This window comes from Pongo pygmaeus, chromosome X, assembly GCF_028885625.2.
Source record: "Pongo pygmaeus isolate AG05252 chromosome X, NHGRI_mPonPyg2-v2.0_pri, whole genome shotgun sequence".
Taxonomy (NCBI): domain Eukaryota; kingdom Metazoa; phylum Chordata; class Mammalia; order Primates; family Hominidae; genus Pongo; species Pongo pygmaeus.
Window position 1 is genome coordinate 114192722 of NC_072396.2, and position 19536 is coordinate 114212257.

The 19536-nt window shown below is 46.3% G+C and overlaps 1 protein-coding gene across 8 annotated transcripts in view; it reads left to right on the forward strand.

The window, feature by feature from the left end:
* The first annotated feature begins 3206 nt into the window (after nucleotides 1–3206).
* The window catches only part of TMEM164 (transmembrane protein 164), a 182069-nt gene continuing 165739 nt past the window's right edge, over nucleotides 3207–19536 (forward strand). The window contains exons 1-3 of one of the 8 annotated variants that reach the window (XM_054473161.2): nucleotides 3378–3549; nucleotides 4272–4356; nucleotides 4656–4937. In XM_054473161.2, coding sequence (XP_054329136.1) covers nucleotides 4929–4937 — 9 coding nt within the window. In that variant the 5' untranslated portion in view covers nucleotides 3378–3549; nucleotides 4272–4356; nucleotides 4656–4928. Of the gene's footprint in view, nucleotides 3230–3377; nucleotides 3550–3854; nucleotides 3955–4271; nucleotides 4938–19536 lie in introns of those variants that run through there. The other 7 variants (XM_054473163.2, XM_063660279.1, XM_063660278.1 and 4 more) reach the window with 7 other exon arrangements.

Sequence of the window (19536 nt, forward strand, 5' to 3'; positions counted from 1 at the left end):
GCACTTTGGGAGGACGAGGTGGGTGGATCACTTCAGGCCAGGAGTTCGAGACCAGCCTGGCCAACATGGTGAAACACTGTTTCTACTGAAAATTCAAAAACTAGCTGGACATTGTGCATGCCTGTAATCCCAGCTACTTGGGAGGCTGAGACAGGAGAATTGCTTGAACCCAGGAGGCAGAGGTTGCAGTGAGCCGAGATGGCACCACTGCACTTCAGCCTAAGTAATAGAGCGAGACTCCATTTCAAAAAAAAAAAAAAGAAAAGAAAAAATAGTTAAAATGACAAATTTTATATTTTACCACAATAAAAAATCATTAGAAACCTTGACAGAAACCATCACAGAATTTCCCATGTTCAAAAAACCTCGAGGACATTCTTCATTATACCCCCTCTCTTTGGAGTTTATGCACAATTGATCAGCATTCACATTAAAATAGAGATCATAAGACTGACAAAACAGACTCTTCGTGACAATAAAATACCAAATTCTAACCTGACCCTGGTATAGCACCACATGACAGAAAGCAGGCCCTGAAGGAAATCAAAGTATTTTACCCCAAAATACATTTCTTTGACATATTTTGAAATGGCCTTGCAAAGCTATCTCTTGTGGAGAAAATCTACATTCTGTAGAGAATCTCCTTCCCTTTCCAGGTCCTTTCATGATCCAGGAGAGATTTAACTAAGAGTCAGACACGTTTTTAGGTCCAATAAGAGATTTTACATCTATTCTCTCTGAAGGTTGCTACCTGTAGGCTTCATCTACATAGCAAGAATCTTGGCTTCCACAATACCCCTTATCTTAAGCATTTCTTTCTGCTGACTTCAACTCTTTTACTTTAAATAAAGCTTAACTTTTTCAACCAATTGCTAGTCAGAAGTCTTTGAATCCACCTATGACTGTGAGCTTCCCCCAACCACCTGAGATGTCCCACCTTTCCAGGCTGAAACCAATGTATACCTTACATGTATTGATTTATATCTTTGCTGTAACTCCTGTCTCTCTAAAATGTATAAAACCAAGCTGTAACCCGACCACCTCAGGCACAGGATCTCAGGACCTTCTGAGGCTGTGTCACATGTCATGGTCCTCACATTTGGTGCAGAATAAATCTCCTCAAATATTTTACAGAGTTTGGCTTTTTTCTTCAACATGCCTGTGAAAAAGAAAACTGGCCTGGCTACAGTCATTATTAACCATAGTCATTGTTGCAAACTCAGGACAGTCTAGGCCAAATTCTCAACAGAAGCTCAGCATGGAAATTGGAGGGATTACTGAAGCCATTGGCTAAGTGCTATATCCTCATTCTTGCTTCCTTGAAGATAGCAACTTGAGGTCTCGGGATGCTGTTTTCCATTGCTAGGTGCTCCACAGCTTTGTCCTTAATGTTTCTCGGTTATGTTGCTGAGGATTTAACAAAACACTTAAGGAGAATGAACTAGTGAGCCTCTGAATCAAGCCTTGTTTGTTGTTGTTTATTAATTGGCACTCGTATTACTGGAAAGGGGTCTGGATGCAGACCCCAAGAGAGAGTTCTTGGACCTCGAGCAAGAATTCGGGGCAAGAAAGAATTCGGAGTAAAGTCAAAGCAAGTCTATTAAGAAAGTAAAGGAATAAAGAATGGCTACTCCATAGGCAGAGTAGCAGCTTGGGCTGCTCAACTGATAATTCTTATGGTTATTTCTTGATTATATGCTAAACAAGGGGTGGATTATTCATGAGTTTTCCGGGAAAGGGGTGGGCAATTCTAGGAACTGAGGGTTCCTCCCCCTTTCAGACCATATACGGTAACTTCTGGACGCTGGTAGGAGTGACTTTTAGCATGCTAATGCGTTATAATTTGCATATAATGAGCAGTGGGGACGACCAGAGGTAACTTTCATCACCTTTTTGGTTTTAGTGGGGTTTGGCCGGCTTCTTTATTGCATCCTGTTTTATCAGCAAGGTCTTTGTGACCTATAATCTTGTGCCGACCTCCTATCTCATCCCGTGACTTGGAATGCCTAACTTTTTGGGAATGCAGCTCAGTAGGTCTCAGCCTCAGCCTCATTTTATCCAGCCCCTGTTCAAGATGGAGTCGCTCTGGTTCTAACGCCTCTGACACTTGGAGAACATCAGGCCTATGGTAGATGTTGTACAAAACTTGGAGTCAGACAAGGCTACCTGGCTGTACTTGTTCGGAAAACCAGACTTGGAAAAAACGGGAGGGCGATGGCCTGATAATACAGTAGATTGCATTTTATGTTTTGAGCCTGGCTTGCAGCCAACATCCAAAAGTGTTTCCTAGGCAAGGTGCCTAACTGTGTTTTTCTGGATATTCTTCTAACTCATCGTGAGTCTTCAATAAATATTAAATCAACATGAGGAAGGTCCTGAGAAGGTCCTTTTACTGTCCCTTGTCTCAAGAAAAGCAAACAGCCGATCGGTAAAAAGCAGCAGGTAAGAAGAGGGAATTTTATTTCCGTCAGTTGCCCTTATCCAGGTTTTGGGCTTAGAGCTGCTCCTCCACACTCATATAGTCCTGGCTGGCTTTTCCACGCATAGGTTAGGAAGTAACTGCTCTCGGGAGGGGGAAGGGGGGAAGAGGGGGAGGGAAAGAGGTCACGAGAAGCCTCCCTTCCTCCCACTGGCCTACCATTGAAGGCCTGTCAGGAGAAAGGGGAGAAGTGGGGTGGGGAGAAGTGGGGGAGGGAGAGGGTGTGGCAGGGGTGGTCTGTGTGGCAAGAGGTAGAGAGAAAATACTGGATCAGAGCAGGAGGTGGAGGAGCAGGGAAATGAAGCCCCTGTCCTAGGCACTTAAGTGTGGAGTGGGGCTGTGGCTAGAAAGGGGAGAGAAGATGCCTTTCTGGTCTTGCATGAGTCGTGGCAGAAAGGAGGAATCGCGAAGAGGAGCCGGCCATACCCAGCACACACCCCAAAGCCAAGCTGCTCATTACTAGAAAGGCTTATTCGCTGCACAAGAAGTTAGTGCGGGCCAGCTAAGTGCCTACTACGTGTCCAGTATAGAAAGAAGTGCCCTGGAGAACCAGGTCGCGGGAGGCGGAGCCAGTCAACAGGGCTTCACCGAGGGGGCGAATTCTGTTCACGGTTGTGAAGGAGGGTGGCTGTGCACGCGTGCAGGCTCCGAGTGCAGAAGACGAGGCAGGCCAGGGAGGAGGCGGAAGGAGGCGGAGCCTGAGCCGGAGGAGGGAGGAGGAGGGAGAGCCGAAGCTGCGGAGGGTGGGAGGTGTGAATGGTGGACGGGTGAGGGGAGTACCAGAGGCAGAAAAGGGAAGGAGGCGAGGAGGAGTAGTCGTGGCCCGAGGGCGTGTGGTGGGGCCAGAGCTGAACTGGACGGGAGGAGGGAGGCAGTGGCGGTGGCAGCGGAGAGGGGGAGGAGAGAGGGAGGGGAAGAAGGAGGAAGCGAGCGCGGCTGCTGCAGGGGGAGGAAGACGGGGAGGAGGAGCCGTGCGCCGCGGCGGCGGCCGCCAGGGGAACCGAGCGCCCGGCGCCGAGAGCGCGGGAGCGGAGCAGTAGCCGGATCCGGGGCCGCGGGCCGAGCTGCCGGTGAGTGAAGCCCCGAGGGGCGCGGCGGCCGGTCCCCGGGGCCGGGCGGGAGGTGCGGGAGGTTGCGGCGCCGGGGAGGAGGGAGGGGGCCGGCTTTAGTCCAGGGGCCAGCTTTAGTCCAGCTCCCGGCTGGCCCGGCCTCCCGCCCTCCCTCTGGCTTCCTCCCTCCGCTGCTTGCGCGAGGGGGGCAGGTCCCGGGCGGGCCGCTGGCTGGGGGTGGTGCTGCCGGGAGGGCGGGCGTCTGGGGCCGGAGGGTGGAGCTGGGGGCTCGGGGGTGTACCCGGGGGCGGGAGGCTGGACCAGGACGGCTCTAAATTGGCTGGAGGGGCCCGTCGGCGGCGCAGTTGCTAGCTGGGGGCAGAGACGGCCACGCGGTTGCAGGAGTAAGAGATCCCTCTGTGGCGAGTGCGTGAGACGAGGAGTCCGGCGTCCCTGCCATCCCCGTCGCCCTCCCCGCCTGCCCGGCCCCGCTAGCTCCTCTCCTTGCCTCCGCGTGTCCCCTAGCTCTGACCCCTTTTGGCTCCCGGTTCGCTGCCGCAGCACTGCCGGGTCTCCTTGGCCCCCGCCCTGACCCTCTCGGCCTCCGGCTTCCCCTGACCCCTGCTTGCTTCGCCACTGCCCCGTTCCCGTTTTCTTCCCTCGCTAGTTACCCCTCCCGCTTCCTAATTCCCGGTGCAATTGCCTCTTTGAGACCTTTTTTTTTTTCCTCTCCTTCCTTTTAGATTGGCCAACGGCTCCTTTCAACCCTGCCTCGTTGGTGGCCACTGGAGAAGCGCGGGGGGCTCCCCCAGACAGCCGTGGGGACAAGTTAGAGCCAGCACTTTACCCCGGGCCTTGCGTGTAGCTTCCCCTCCCCTACTCTCGGTGTCCTGGTGTCTGGAGGGGGGTTGTGGGGGTGTGCCCGCCTTACATGGTCCACCACCCGGGCAACCCTCTGGGCTTGTGTTCCATCTCACTCTTGCTTCCTGTACTGTGGTCAAGGGGAACCACTTTGCATCATGTCCCGGTATAGCTACCAGAGTCTCCTGGACTGGCTCTATGGGGGCGTGGACCCCAGTTTTGCAGGCAATGGGGGCCCCGACTGTGCTGCCTTCCTCTCTTGGCAGCAGCGGCTGCTGGAAAGTGTGGTGGTCCTGACCCTGGCTCTGTTGGAGATCCTGGTGGCCCTGCGGCACATCCTGAGGCAGACGAAGGAGGACGGTAGGGGTAGCCCTGGCAGCCAGCCAGAGCAGGTGACCCAGCGGCCAGAGGAAGGCAAGGAGAGCCTGAGCAAGAATCTGCTCTTAGTAGCCCTGTGCCTGACCTTCGGGGTGGAGGTGGGCTTTAAGTTCGCCACCAAGACCGTCATCTACCTGCTCAACCCCTGTCACCTGGTCACCATGATGCATGTGAGTCTGTTGACTTTTTCCTGGGCAGCCTAAGTGATAAGAGTCATTTATGTGCTCAGGACACTCCATAGTGTACAGCACCTCATCCCGGCGGGCAGTGGGACCCTTAAAAATGATTTTCCAACGAGTGGCTGCCTTTCTGCCGATTTCAGGTTTGGCTTTCTTTCACCTTTGCACAATGCGTCAGCCCCACAGTGGAGGTGAGGAACCTTGTGCCTGAACCCTAGGAACGACTGGCACTCACCCTGGCTGCCCCTCCCTTCCAGCCCAGCCCTGCCGTGCCCTGGCCTTTCACAAGCAGGAAGTCCAGTCCCAGCCAGGTGCCCTTTCTGAATCACATCAGTGGACCATGACCCAGCTCCCTTACCTTCTGTGGTAGTTAATTTCCCAGGGGCCTGGTGACACTCTTTCCTGGAGGTGGTCGCATAAACTTTCTCATCTACACTGTGGTACTTTGGGGAAATACTTTTACAGGTTTCTCTTAATGACTCTTTCATTTGGGAGTGTATGCTCTTAGAGTGAGGTCTGCCTTTGCATTTTGAGGCATTGGAGCAGCACCAAGCTCCTACTAAGTGAGTTCTGAAGCAGGTCCCCAGGCTGACATGTGAACTTTGGGCTGGTGATCACTGTGGTGAGAGGGTATTTCTTTTTTTGCGAACCTCTCCATCCTATTACTGTCATTCTGTCTCCTGTGGTCATAGTCCAAGGGTGCTTAGGAAGCTGATTTCTTTACCTCCTCGACTTCCACCCATTAGCGGTGCTAAGGAAAACAAATGGGATTGAAAAGGCAAGTTGCCAGATACATAAAAATAATCTGGGTGAGGACCAAGAGTGAGACTGTCTGTACTCAGCCTGTGTGGAGAGATGTTCTAAAGCTATAAAATCATGGAGGAGGAGGAAGAGGAGACTGGGAGAGCAATCAGTCTTTTTTAGATTTCAGGCTATGGAAAACCCGGTGTGTTTTATTCAGGGGCAGTTTTGAAACCTGTCATTAGCATCTTTACTGCCTTTATGTTTGTAGAAGGTTATTCTTTGGAGACTTGTGACAGCCTAGCATGGGGCAGGAGGTTGAGATTATTGTCTCCATTTTACAGGCCTGGAGGGGTTTAGGAATGGCAGGTCATTTGCTTGCAGCCAAAAGATGAATTAGTGCCTGGGTTGGAAAGCAAACTCATCCACCTTGAGGTTGCAAGCTGTCAACCCCAAAGTGAGGGTGGCGGTGGGTGGTGGGGCAGTCCTGTGGGAAGACTCAGGCAGATGAGCACCACACTCTCTACCCATGGCTTGGATACTAGGAACTCATTTGATTGCAGGCTTCTGGATGTGGTGAATGACCCCAGCCCCTTCCCTTCTTGCGGATATGGTAAGAAGGTATGGATAACTTTGGAATAAAGCGGCTGTTTTTGATTGGATGGCTGTAAGCATCGGGGCTGGAGTGGGCAGCATTTTTTAAGAGAGGGCTTCTTGGGAAGTGATGCCATTCACAGGAAGTCTAGGGCTGTCCCAGCTAGACCTTCTGTGTAAATTTGAGCCAGTCTTCTTTCTTTCTTTTTTTATGAATGGGCTTTTTGTTAATGATAGGAAACAACGCATCTCAGCCGATGCTGTGTGAGGCTGTCGGGACAGGAGTGCTTTTTTAGGATGGCAGGTGGTAAGGGTCAAAGGGTGCATCTTCTACAAAGTGGTCTTGAGGCCTCTGGCAATCACATATCTAGAAGGTCAACAAAGGACTAAATTCAGCCTGACTGGAGCTGCGGCTGATGTGATGACGTCAAGACTGGCAACACCATGGTTTTTAGAAGCAAGATTTTTAGAGGCTCTTAGAAGACTCTGGAGACCTAGTGCTGGCATTAATTCATTGTGTGACTTTGGAGAAAGTACTCTTCCTGGGCCTCAGTTTGCCTACCTGTGAAATGAGGCAGAGTTGCCCTCCTAGCTCTTGACAGTCTATGTGATTCTTGTCTCCATAAGTCGTAGATGGGTATGCAACAGAGAGCTATTCTGAAATGCTTTTGACCTCCTATGTGGAAAAAAAGGAAGCTAGTTTCTTCTCTGTGGAAGTTGGGTGGCCAGTCCCCATTCATTGTTTTCTCTCTGTGTCTCCCCAGGGCCATGCTTGGGAACACATGCAGAGGCTGATGGCACTTTAGGACTCTGAAGCCTTAGGATGGGGGCATGGAACAGAGCCATGCCGAGGAGTTCTTGAGCCCCATCAGAATTATGCTTCTTTGCCCTTTTCCCCTAAATCACTGCTTTGTATCATTTAAATAGTAACCCCTGGCGTACCAGGAGACCTAGCCTCTGATTAATCAACTTTCTATACCCTCCATATGGCTTTTCCTGGGAAGCAGGAATGTATGGATTTTTAAAAGTTGATGAGTCCTAAAAAAAAAAAATTAACAGCAGATGGTTGGAAATAATTTTCTGACTTGGTTGCAGCAATGACCAATGATAGTATGTATACCCAGAATACCATAATACCTTGCATTTATCTAGCACTTAACTGTTTATAAGGTACTTTCATATACGTTGTTACTTTTAGCTTAGGCCTGGAGAAAGGGATGTTAAAATGTTTCCTGCCACAGTGTTTATTCCAAAGACGAGATACTATGTACAAAGAAATGTTTGGCAAGTGAACTAGCTGAATTAGGCTATGTTGTAGTGGCAAATTCTGTGGAATTTAGAAGTCCTAACAAGGAAAGAGAGATATTAGCTGAAGTGAAAGGGATAGCTTAGCAGAGACATGTCTGATATGTGTCTCTCAACAGCATGACTCAGTTTTGGCTTTATAAAAAGGCCTTCTTCCTCAGAGAGTCAGTGTAAGTTTGTAACAAGGGAGGTATTGCTTTAGGCCAGGAAATAGATAAGTTGGAGGGAAATTGGTTAGTCTCCCCATCTCTCATTTTTCAGTCTGCAAAATATTCATTCCCAAGGCCTTGTTACACAGGCTGTCATCATAGCCATGCTGCCTTTGGGTGACTGCCAACTTTAGTAGCATAAGGAAGGGCAGTACTTGTGTCCAAGTTCTGTTATTGATTAATATTCGTCCTGTCAGATTTCTTTTTGGCCTTGTCTGATTTCTCAAATGTGTCCTGGGACTGTAGACTGATACAGGCATGTATGGTTGACCTAGCACTATCTCACAGCTAAGCCTCCAGCCAGAGATACTTGAGTGTTCTCAAGATCAGCAAGCACCAAGGTTACCACATGGTTGCTAAACCCCTTACTAAATATCAGTGGTGTCTATCAATTATACCAGTAAGTATTTCTTCAAGCATGGCTAGTCCCTTTTTGCTTATGATTTTGGCATGTATGGGTGATAGGGAGTGAATTTATGGAGTGACTGTACTGTTTACCAAAAATCACCCAGTAAGTTAGTGGCACAGGTGGCTATAGAACTGAGCTGCCACAGTGAGAATCTGGGCTAGGAAGAGATTCTCATAGCTATTTAAGTCTTAAAAATCTACAGTTTCTCAACAGAAGGGTTAAAATGCTAGATAGTTTGACTGATTGTTGTAAAGACTGGTGGTCTTAATTTAGTGGCCCTTTACCCTCCTTGAGTCCAGTTATATTGTCTTTGTCTTAGAAACTTAAGAAAAAGATCCCATTTGGGATGTCTTGTTTAATTGTCCAATTCCTGTTGGTTCTCTATGTGTCTGTGCCAACATCTCCTGATTAGGCACAGAACTTGGTGGAGTGCAGCATATGCAGTTTAACCCTCTATGTCTATGCGCATAAGGCAGGCTGTATCCAGGCTGGACATTTGGCAAAGAATAATTGGTGCTGTTGACCCCTTAGTCCCAAGCTGTTGGTTTTTAGTGAGTAACACTGAATCCCATCCTTTTTTAGAGTTGCTGTAGCTATTTGATTTTTTGTCTTCTTTACAATATATTAGAAATCTAACTTCAACCAAATATGGCTTACCCGCTTTTGGTTCACTGTTTGATTTTCTTACTTCCTCTCTCCTTGCTAAAAGTGTAGAATGACACACACTCAGAAAGTCCTGAGCTTTTTGTGAAACCCTTTGCAGCTCACTGAATACACACTGTTGCATTCCAGTTGTTATGTGATGAATTTGTTTTAGAGAAAACCTGATGGATTTGAGAAACTTGGCTTTCTGTTTTCCCCCTTGACTTCAGACCAGACACACCTCCTCATTCTCCATCTGTTGTCTGGAGCACTGATTATCATCCTGCTTGGAATTGACGTTGGTGGGTAATGGGTACAATAAGGGATCCAGCCATCTGCTGACAGCTTATCAGATGGACTGCGTCCTGTGTCATCAGTCCAGGGGGATACAAGGGGATGATGTTTATATGGGCTTCACTAGTGAGGCATGACATTCCTTTTTAGTTTATTTCTCCCCCCAGGGAAATTTGCAGAGAATTTTTCCATCTTTCGTTGTTACAGTCATTGGGGGCGTCCATATAAAGAGAGGTGTTGTGGATCGGTGAATTAAACAACCCACAGACAGCCCCAGGATTTAAAATTATGATGCTAGTTTTGCTCATGGCTTGCTACAGGAACCTCAGCAAACTATTTAACCTTTTCCTATCTCAGTCTTCTCTGTGAAACGGGCCACATGGAAATGAAGCATTTGAATTCTCTGAATAATTATGTGGTCACTTAAGCAGAGAAGCTGGGCAAAACTGGTCAAAGATGGCAGATGACCAATATAGTTTTAACTTCAGACTCAGAAACCGACAAAGCTCAACTCCTTATACCTTTCTTGATAGCTTCTAGAAGGCATTCCTCTAATCATTTTTGTTACTTTTCTCTGGATCCTTGCCTGTGTCTGGATACCTTTCTGATGCATGGCATGTAAAACTGGACACTGTAACTCTTACCAGAGGTCCAGCCCACACCAAGCAGAGAGGAAATATTTTTTTTCCCAGTCTTTTCATGCCTTGCACCTGTTAATACAACTCAGCTTGCTTTTAAATAACAGTATGTTGCTGGCCCCTACTCAGTGGATGATCCACAAGCTCACAGAATTTTTCTTTCTTTGCCACAGATGTGCCACCTTCTTTTCAGTCTTTGTGGGACTTGTTTTTAGTTTCCTCCCCCTCTGTAAATACTCCCCTGAAGATTCTCCTCTACGAAACCTTTCCATAGGAGCCTGACCTGACTCCAGTAACACTTTTTGTCCTTTCCCAGCCATCTGAATACACGTCAGAATGTTGGGCTCTTTAATGAATACCTTTGTATGCATGTAGGTAATCCTGTGTTTGGCCAGATCTTTTTTTTTTTTGCATGTTTCTTTAATGTTTCTCCACCATTAGTGGGAACACTTTTTTAAAGTAAAGAAATAGTGGGTTTTTCCTTTGTAACTCTTTGCAGAGCTGAATATAATCCTGTATATGCACATTAATTGTTTAATGTGTACCTGGATAATGGTGACTGACTGATTGATGGAACTGACTTTTTGCTTTCCTTTTTTCTCTCTCCACTGGTGGCCCTATGTTCCTATTAAGAGAATCTTCCAGCCAGGCACGGTGGCACACGCCTGTAATCCTAGCACTTTGGGAGGCCGAGGCAGGCAGATCACGAGGTCAGGAGATTGAGACCATCTTGGCTAACACGGTGAAACCCTCTCTCTACCAAAAATACAAAAAATTAGCCAGGCGTGGTAGCACGCGCCTGTAGTCCCAGCTACTTGGGAGGCTGAGGCAGGAGAATTGCTTGAACCCAGGAGGCAGAGGTTGCAGTGAGCCGAGATCGCGCCACTGCACTCCAGCCTGGGCGACAGAGTGAGACTGTCTCAAAAAAAAAAAAAAAAAAAAAAAAATTATTTCTGCCTGTTTTTTGAAATAGCCACAGGAGTGAGGCAATCTCAGCTCCTGCTTACACATCTTTTTGTAGAATTTCCATCACAAAGAGCTGGTTATTAGAATCTCTACTCTTGGCCCAAAGTGTCTGTTTGCTTTTCTCCCAATCAGGAAATTACACTGTTGGATCTTGATCTTAATCTCTTGGACATGCCAACTTTCTTGCTTCTTAATATCATATAAATAAAAAATGTTATTAAGCCAGAGACTCACTTTTCCTTTTTCTCCCCTCTTCTCTTTTTCATTGGATACCTCATTGTTATGCCTCATTGAAATGAAGAGCCAGGTTTCTCTGCTTCTCCTGGTCTTTCATATATTTTGTTAAATTGAGAATGTCTTGTCTCAGGTGCTCCTCTCCTGCCAGTAACTGGCTGAGTGAATGCGAAGAGACTCTGGATGTGGAGAGCGGTGATTGTCAAACTTTATTTGTAAAAGAGTCTCTTGGAAGCTTGTTATAATGCGGATACCTTGTTCTCTACACAGTGATTCTGAGCAGGTCTAGGGTGAGGATGGGAATCTGCATTTATACTAGCTCTTGGGTGATTCTAATGCTGGTCAACCTTGGACCCCACTTTTAGAGACATTATCTAGTGGCTGAAGTAATTAGGTGGGAAGTTGGTTTCAGTGCCCATCCTAATTGAGCATGAGTCTGGGTGATCTGTGGGCAAGGCATTAAGTGTTCTGGCACCACCTCAATACCTGTTAAATAGTGTGATTCAGATTAGAGGATAAGGGCCCCAAGTTATTGTGAAGAGGGTTTTAAGGTAGCTACAGAGTTCCAGTGGCTTGTTTGGTGACTGTTAGTTATGTCAATGGAGTATTTCAACCAGGCCACCTTTATTACCTTCCAGTGATATATGGAATATATCCCTCCAGTCCTTCTATATCCCCCCACCTTCCAGTCTCTAAGATCTGCAGGGACTAACAAGAGGGAATATTGACACATGGTTTGTTGCATGCTAACTCTCTGTTTGCAGGACTCTTGTTTTAAATGTTCGTGGGAGTTTTTCTTGGGTTCACTCAACAGATACTTATCGAATGCCTATTGTGTGCCAAACATTGGTGCCAGGCATTGGAGATTCAAAGAGCAATAAGAAGCAGTCATTGCTGATGTACTTTCAAAAACAAAACCAAAAAAAAAAAGAAGTAGCCTTTGTCTTCATTTTGCTCACAGTTTTGATGAGAAGGACAAGGAAATAGATGAACTAAATTACAACATTACATGTATAGTAACAGATTTGAACAAAGCATAGAGGACGGGGGTCTTTTTTTTCCCTAATGCAATTAAGGAAAGCTTCCTAGAAGAGGTGGCATTTGAGCTGGCTCATGTTAGCTCCATGAAAGCAAGGACCCTTGGTTTTTGTTCTCTTAGTGCCTAGAACAGGGACTGGCTCTAGCAGGTGCTCAATAAATGTACTTGAATGCGTAGGAATTCATTGGGTGATGGAGGAAGGAAAGCAATTCTAGGCATAAGAAACAATAAGTGCAAAGGCTATGTGCTATCTCCCCATTTCTCCTATTTAATATCTGGTCACTTACCCAGGGTTCAAGTAGACAGGAAGAGGATGGATGTGGAGAGCAGTGATTATCAAACTTTATTTGTGAAAGAATCCCTTGGAAGCTTGTTATAATGTAGATGTCTAGCTCTCTTCACAGCAATTCTGAGCAGGTCTAGGATGAGGATGGGAATCTGCATTTATAACAAACTCCCAGATGATTCTAATGCCTGTGAGCCTTTGACCTCAATTTGAGAGCTCCTACCATAAGTTCACAGAGTTGCTTCCTCCTTCACAGAAAAGTGTCTCAACTGTAACCTGGAATTATTTGCTTATTATTATCAGGGGTAGATGTCTTACTTCTCCCTTGGCCAACTAAGTGAAACTCTAGGAATGCTCTGTCATTTCTAGGCTGTTGATAAGCGAACTGCAGATGCCCTTGAATCCTCGATAGGGGATGAGATAGAAAATTGTGTTCTCTGTGCTGTCCCAAGGAGGGCCCACACTGTCAACAACAGAGGCACAGAACATTGGGGTAAGTGAACAGACATTAAATGTGAGAAATGAGATAGCAGGCATCCCACCTGCAACCAGTAGATGCTTTTTAGTGGCTTGTGGATAGTTGCTGCTCTAAAGTCCACAGCAGCACTAATGAAATGTGGTGCCATCTTTCTACCTTTCTTTTTCATATCTCTTCTTTCCTGTTTCCAAGTCTGTCCACCTGATCCACCCCACACAAGCTTGCCTTCTTCCAGAGTACTGCAAGCTCCAAAACAATCCTTTCTATAATTCAAAATGCCCATCTCATCAGAGGAGATGATAGCCATGGGGGATTAGGAAGAAAGCAGTTTTATTTCAGAGGTTCATACTGAAATGTGAGTGGACAGACTTCACTGGGCATCAGGGAGAGGATGAGTTTTAAAAAAGGGCCTTGTTACCCTAACATTATATCTAATTGGTAGACTGTGTCTAGTGTTTTTACGCAGATGTCATTTCTCATGTCCCTTGCTCAGGTTTTGGCCTCTTCTCTCCCCCTAAAGCCCCTGATCAGGAGAACCGGAGTTATCTATGCCTTGCCACCCTACATGCTGACCCCCAGGGTTTCATATTAATGTAAATCTCCCTCCACAGTGCTTGGATGCAGCAGTTAATCTGAAGGCCTGGGGAGGACCCCTCTTCTGGGCACCAGTCAGTCCTCTGTGTTTACTCAGCTCTTTCCTGGCTACACAGGGCATGCTTGTACATCTGTCAGTTCATGGGCATCAAGGCACTTGGACCTGTTACCAGCATGAGATCCTGAAGGGAAGGGTTTGGGGGATCTCTTGATTGGTTTTGGTTCCTGTCTAGTAGCTGCTGGAGGAAATGGCAGAGGGAGGAAGGATAATATGAGTTTTATTCTGAGCTGGGTGGTGTTGAGGGAAGGGAATGGATTGCAGGAGCCAGGAGGTCAGACAGGATTGGCCTGTTTGGCGAAAACATTGCAAGCTCTGCCCTGTGGCCATGTGTTTAGGTGGGTAGGAGAGGGAGGAGTGAGATCATCTGGAGGGGAAAGGAAGCATGGTACCATCCTAATTCTAGCCCAGTGCCTTCAGTCTCCCCATGTCCATCACATGCCAGTAGTGGTATAAAGTCAGGGTGTATTTTGCCTGTGAATTGAATTGTCTTTGCCAATCGACCAGCTGTGTTTGCAGAAAGACTCTGACTGACTGTGCTCTGGCTGTTGCAAGCAAAGAGACATTTCATTCAGGTGCTGATTAAATAAGGTGCAGAGCCAGATTGCACATTAAGGCCCTTAACTATGACTCTGGGAGTCCTGGGTAAACACTTATTAGATGTTCTGGGCAGAGCACAAAAAGGCTGGTAGTCAGGTGTTCTCTTCAGAAATCAGGTTGAAGGAAAATGGGGTAAAGAGAGACTTCTATAAAGAGTTTTGATCTTCTTTTCCTACGCTAATCAGATCTGAGTGGCTGGTGTGTACACATCAGGGCCAGATAAGTTTCCTCATTGGCATTTAGTTGCCAAATTCTTGCTAGGACATTGTAGGCTTGGATTGGGATACAGCGAGGATCCTGACTTAAGTAGGGCAGTAGAAATGCTTCATTTTCCTAATGCAAGTTCAGCTTGGTGGATAGAGCCTTTGGACCACATTTCCTGGGTTTGGGTTTGAGCTCCATCACCATGTGACCTTAGGCATGTTACTTAGCTGCATCTGTAAAATGGGAATAATGGGTTGTTGTGAGGGTTAAATAAAATAATTTAAATCAAGTATTTAGCAGAATTTCTGGCTTATTGTGTGCACTAAATAAATGTTAGCAGTTTTTAATAGTAATAGTATTACTTAACATTTCAAGATCATAGTGGTGTATTGGGTAAGAGTACAGGCTCTAGGGTGGTAAAAGCCTAGATTCAAATTCTACCACTAGCTCTGTAACTGTGGGCAAATTACTTAACCTCTCTGAGCCTGTGTTCCCACATTCATAAAATGATATGATCAAACTTGAACATTACCAGAGTTGTTGTGAGGATTAAGTGAGAAAAATGAGAAAATATTAATAAAGCATTTAAGATAGTATCTGGCACATAAGAAACATTCAATACATTTAAATGACGATGATGATGATGACAATGATGTCGGCAACTAAGATGGTGAGGGTGATGATGACAGCCATCATCATTCTCACTATGGCTGCTGCTTCGAGCCTGGGTGCCTGTTGTTGCAATGAGATGGTAGGGATTTGATACAGGAAAGCTTTTCCAGGAAAATCTTCCCTGGCATCATAATTTCATGCAGTGGACAAAGGTATTGGTTCCATGAAGTTAGCACCCATGTAATAATTTCTGCGGGACAGGGTTGTTTGGCTGTTTGAGGATTAAGGACATGTTTGTGGGTAACGCGAAGGTACTTTAAATTATCCAGTCCTTTCTGCGTGACTGGGTGATTCTGTTTAAAATGGCAACTCTTCTTACATCTCTAAGATTTAAAGAATTTAGAAAGTGGCTCTCATTGTTAGGAAGCTTAGCTTTCCGGGGACCTGCTGGCTTAATTATTACTGCTCTTTATCAATGGGCTGGCTCCATGGTGCAAACTCTCTTGAGATTGGTAGTCTAGGAAACCAGTGAGTTTGTGACAGAAGTATGAAGGCAGTGAGCTTGGGGGAATGGGGTGGGCATAGACTGGTGAATGGGTTTTTTGTTGTTGTTTTCTTTTTTTTTTTTTTTTTTTACTTTTTCATTTATTTCTTTTGATTAAGGGGAGTGCAACTTTCTCCAGTGCCAACTATTACCAGAGTTGGGTAACTGTTGGAGGAGAAGGGGCCACCCCCAGAGTTCCTGGGTGAAAGGCAGGTTTCAAGTGAACAAGTATCTTAGCTGAAGGAGAAGCACGGTATAGTGGAAACTGTGCTGCTTTCAGGAGAAGACTTCACTGTGCCTTGGCTTTTCGCATCAGCAAATGGACAGAAAAAAAACAATTATTCTTATATCTCCGGGATATGGTAATCCTCTCTCCTTAAGACCAGCTCTCCTCCTTTTCAAGACTTTGTTCTGGGGCCTCATTTTCAAGACTGAGGTCTGGGGCTTAAGCCATCAACCACTAGAGAAGGACCCCTTTAAGAGCAGCCTTCTGGGGCCTAGACCTTGGTCATGTGATTTCAGGCCTTGGGATGTGGGGGCTGTGCTGTATCCTGCCAAGGCCATTGGAAGGCCTCTGGGCATATTCCCAAGCATTGTGGGTAAGAAGGCTGTTTCTTAGTCTTGGAGGTGGGAGAATTGAGAAAGCTAAGGTCATGTTTTCTATGACCTGGTTCCTGGAAGAGGAGCTGGTTTAGAGGGCATTTCTAAACAAACAGCAACCCAAATAAACAGCAGCGCTTGGAAATTAGTTATGAAAGTTCACACATTCTAAGAGCTAGGGAAGATTGTAACAAAGGGTCCTCTTCGTATCAGCACTTGTTCATTGTTGGTTTGCATTTGTTAAGAGTTTCCTTTTTTAAGTTCCAGCAACTTGAGTGTGTGTGTGTGTGTGTGTGTGTGTGTGTGCGCCTGTCACTTTATTCTCTGCACCCTGCGGGAATGTTGCTCAGAGTCATGTGCACAAGCGCCTCATTATCAGCAGCGCTTTCACACTTGGTCCCTTGGGCTGTCACCGCTACTGGCTGCTGCTTCATGTGGGTATTTCTCCCTATTTCCTGGACCCCCAGCCCCACAGGGAATGTTGGCACCCTGAGGAAAGGGGCCGCCTCTACATTTGGATCTCCCTTCTGCTGCGCGGCAGCTGACTTTACTCTGCTTTCAAGTTCACCTTTCCTCAGAATAGCCCTGCAAGCTAGCACCAAGCCAAGGTCATGTTTCCTTGCTTGCATGTGGGGTTTCTGGCCAGTCAGCCAAGTGAACTGATTGACCCCCAGCCCTGTGGGGAATTTCAGGAGGGTATTGTCTTGGTCATCGGAGTCAGGGGTGGCCTTTAGGCCAAGGCTGCATTAGCTTTGTGGAGAAGAATGTGAAGCCCGCCGTGTCACAGGGTCTCCTGACCGGCTGGGTAGTGTTTGGCCATATCTCACAGCCAGTGCTGTGTTTGCTCAGATGGACGCACATGGAAACCAGGCTAGGATCATCTTCCCAAATGTCTTACTCCCTGCTTTGGGTCTGTCCTGAAAAACAATTTGCAAAGTACATTGTGGTCTGCACCTGTTGTTTTTTCATCCCCCTTTTCCACAGTCAGTTTGCAGTGAATGGAGGATTAATCCTGGCTCTTGCCACTTGTATTTTCTCTTTCCCTTCTTTCCTTGAGGTTAGGTTCTTGCTTTTCAGTTATAACTGTCCATGGACATTAAAGACAGCTGGTGCCCCTGCTCATTTAGGACCTCCCTTAGGCCTTTTAAACGCTGGAAATGTGTAACAGGGCCAGATGGGCAAAAAAGAGTCGAATTTAGGAGAAAACTCACGATAATTTCTGGTTATCTTTGTACACTCTCAGAAAAGGGAGGAGTGGTAGTAATAACAGTTGTAACATTTTTGAATACACGTTAGTTATGCTTTAGGCATGGTGCTTAGTCTGCTGCCTATATGTTACCTCATTTGCAGCCTTCCAGAAAGGTTGTTTTTTGTTTCATGTAATTTTTTGTTTTTTTTTTGAGACAGCGTCTTGCTCTGTCGCTCAGGCTGGAGTGTAGTGGTACGAATATGGCCCACTGCAGCCTTGACCCCTTGGGCTCAAGCGATCCTCTTGCCTCAGCCTCCCAAGTAGCTGGAACCACAGGCATGCATCACCACGCCCAGCTAATGTTTTTATTTTTTGTAGAGATGGGGTCTTGCCATGTTGCTTAGGCTGGTCTTGAATTCCTGGGCTCAAGCGATTCTTCTGCATCAGCCTCCCAAAGTGCTGGGATTATAGGAGTGAGCCACCACACCTGGCCTGTTTTATCTAATTCTTCTTTTCTTTGCTTCTAGCTGATTTCCCCTTTGGTAGACTATAGGCACTGGATGTTCTAGCTGTACTTTCTCAGGTTGTTAAAATGGCAGAGTGATATCAAATCAGAGCTGAAAGAAACCTCTGAGATCAACTAATTTGTTTCTCCTTCATCCCTTGTTTTCCAGATGAGCCAACTGAGACCCAGAGAGGTGAAGTGATGTGCCCAAAGTCACACAGCTAAATAGAAGCAGAGCTGGGCCTCCTGACTCCCATTTCAGTATCTCTCTATAATACCACACATGGCCTCCTTTTATCCTTAACCTTCCGGCATGAAAGGAACTAGACTTTTCTTCTTGCTCACTATTAGAGAAATGGAAATCTTGTGTTTTTTGAGCATCATTGTTTATTGCCTTCTTGAAAGTGAGGATCTGCTGGCTGCAGGCCACCTCTTTCTTTCTTTCTTTCTTTCTTTCTTTTTTGAGACAGAGTTTCACTCTTGTTGCCCAGGCTGGAGTGCAATGGCAATGGCGTGATCTCGGCTCACCACAACCTCCGCCTCCTGGGTTCAAGCGATTCTCCTGCCTCAGCCTCCCGAGTAGCTGGGATTACAGGCATGCGCCACCATGCCCGGCTAATTTTGTATTTTTAGTAGAGATGGGGTTTTTCAATGTTGGTCAGGCTGGTCTTGAACTCCCGACTTCAGGTGATCTGTCTGCCTCCACCTCCCAAAGTGCTGGGATTACAGGCGTGAGCCACTGCGCCCGGTCTGCAGGCCACCTCTTTACCTGGCTGGTATAGCAACTGTTTTTCAATTTACTTTCCTGCCCTTGCTTCCTGTCTTCCACAGAGGAGTATGGCCCTGGTGTCACCATTACTTGCTGTTTGCCCTAGACAGGCAGTTCACAGGGATGTGTGTGCTCAATGAGCCTGCATGTAGAGCCAGTATGGGTTGCTTGCAGATATTGGTTGTTTGGAAATGGGACCCACTCAGCTGTGGATATAACTGAGGCCATCATTTCCTGCCTCCAAATAGAGGCCTGCATCTGATCCTAGTAAACAGTTGTATGGGGCTCCAGGGCAAGGGATCAAAATTAGAACCTTAGTCTAGCAGAGGTGACAAAGGCCAAATAAGAAAAACATCAGAATAATCTGTCAGCCCAGTAGTAGAAGTTAGTTCATCTTGGTAAATGATGTTGAGTAGTAGAAACAGCACTGGATTAAGGGTTAGCCAGACCTGGTTCCTGGTTGTAGGTTCATCACTAACTGGTTGACAAAACTGAGTAACTTTGGCCATTCAGGTAGCCTCTCTGTGCCTCAGTCTTCTTATATAATAAGAAATAGAGTGTGGTAGTTAAAAGTGCAGGCTCTGGAGCCAGACTAGTCAGGTTCAAATTCCAGTTCTGCTGCTTTCTAGCTGTGCAACTCTGGGAAAGTTAATTGACATATCTAGGCATGGTTTTTGTTTTGTTTTGTTTTGTTTGAGGTCTTCCAAGTTCATTATTTTTCTTGTTTATTGCTAGATCAGTATACCTAAAGCCTCTGGGCCTGTTTTCTTATCTGCAAAATGGGGATTAATAGTAGTATCTACTTTATGGGATTCTTGTAAGAATTAAATGCATGACTACATGTGAAGTGTTTAGAATAGTGGTGCATGGCAAGTGTTTAATAAATAAGAGTATGGCTGTTATCATCTGTAAGACAGAGATGATCTTTGCCCTTCTTACCTTATAGGGTAAACATGAGAATCAAGTGAAATAAGGTATGTGAATGTGCTGTGAATATATGAATGTGCTGTGAATATAAGAAAGTGCTATCAAAATGAGAACAATCATCACGTCTTGAGAGCAGGAACATTTAAACATTCC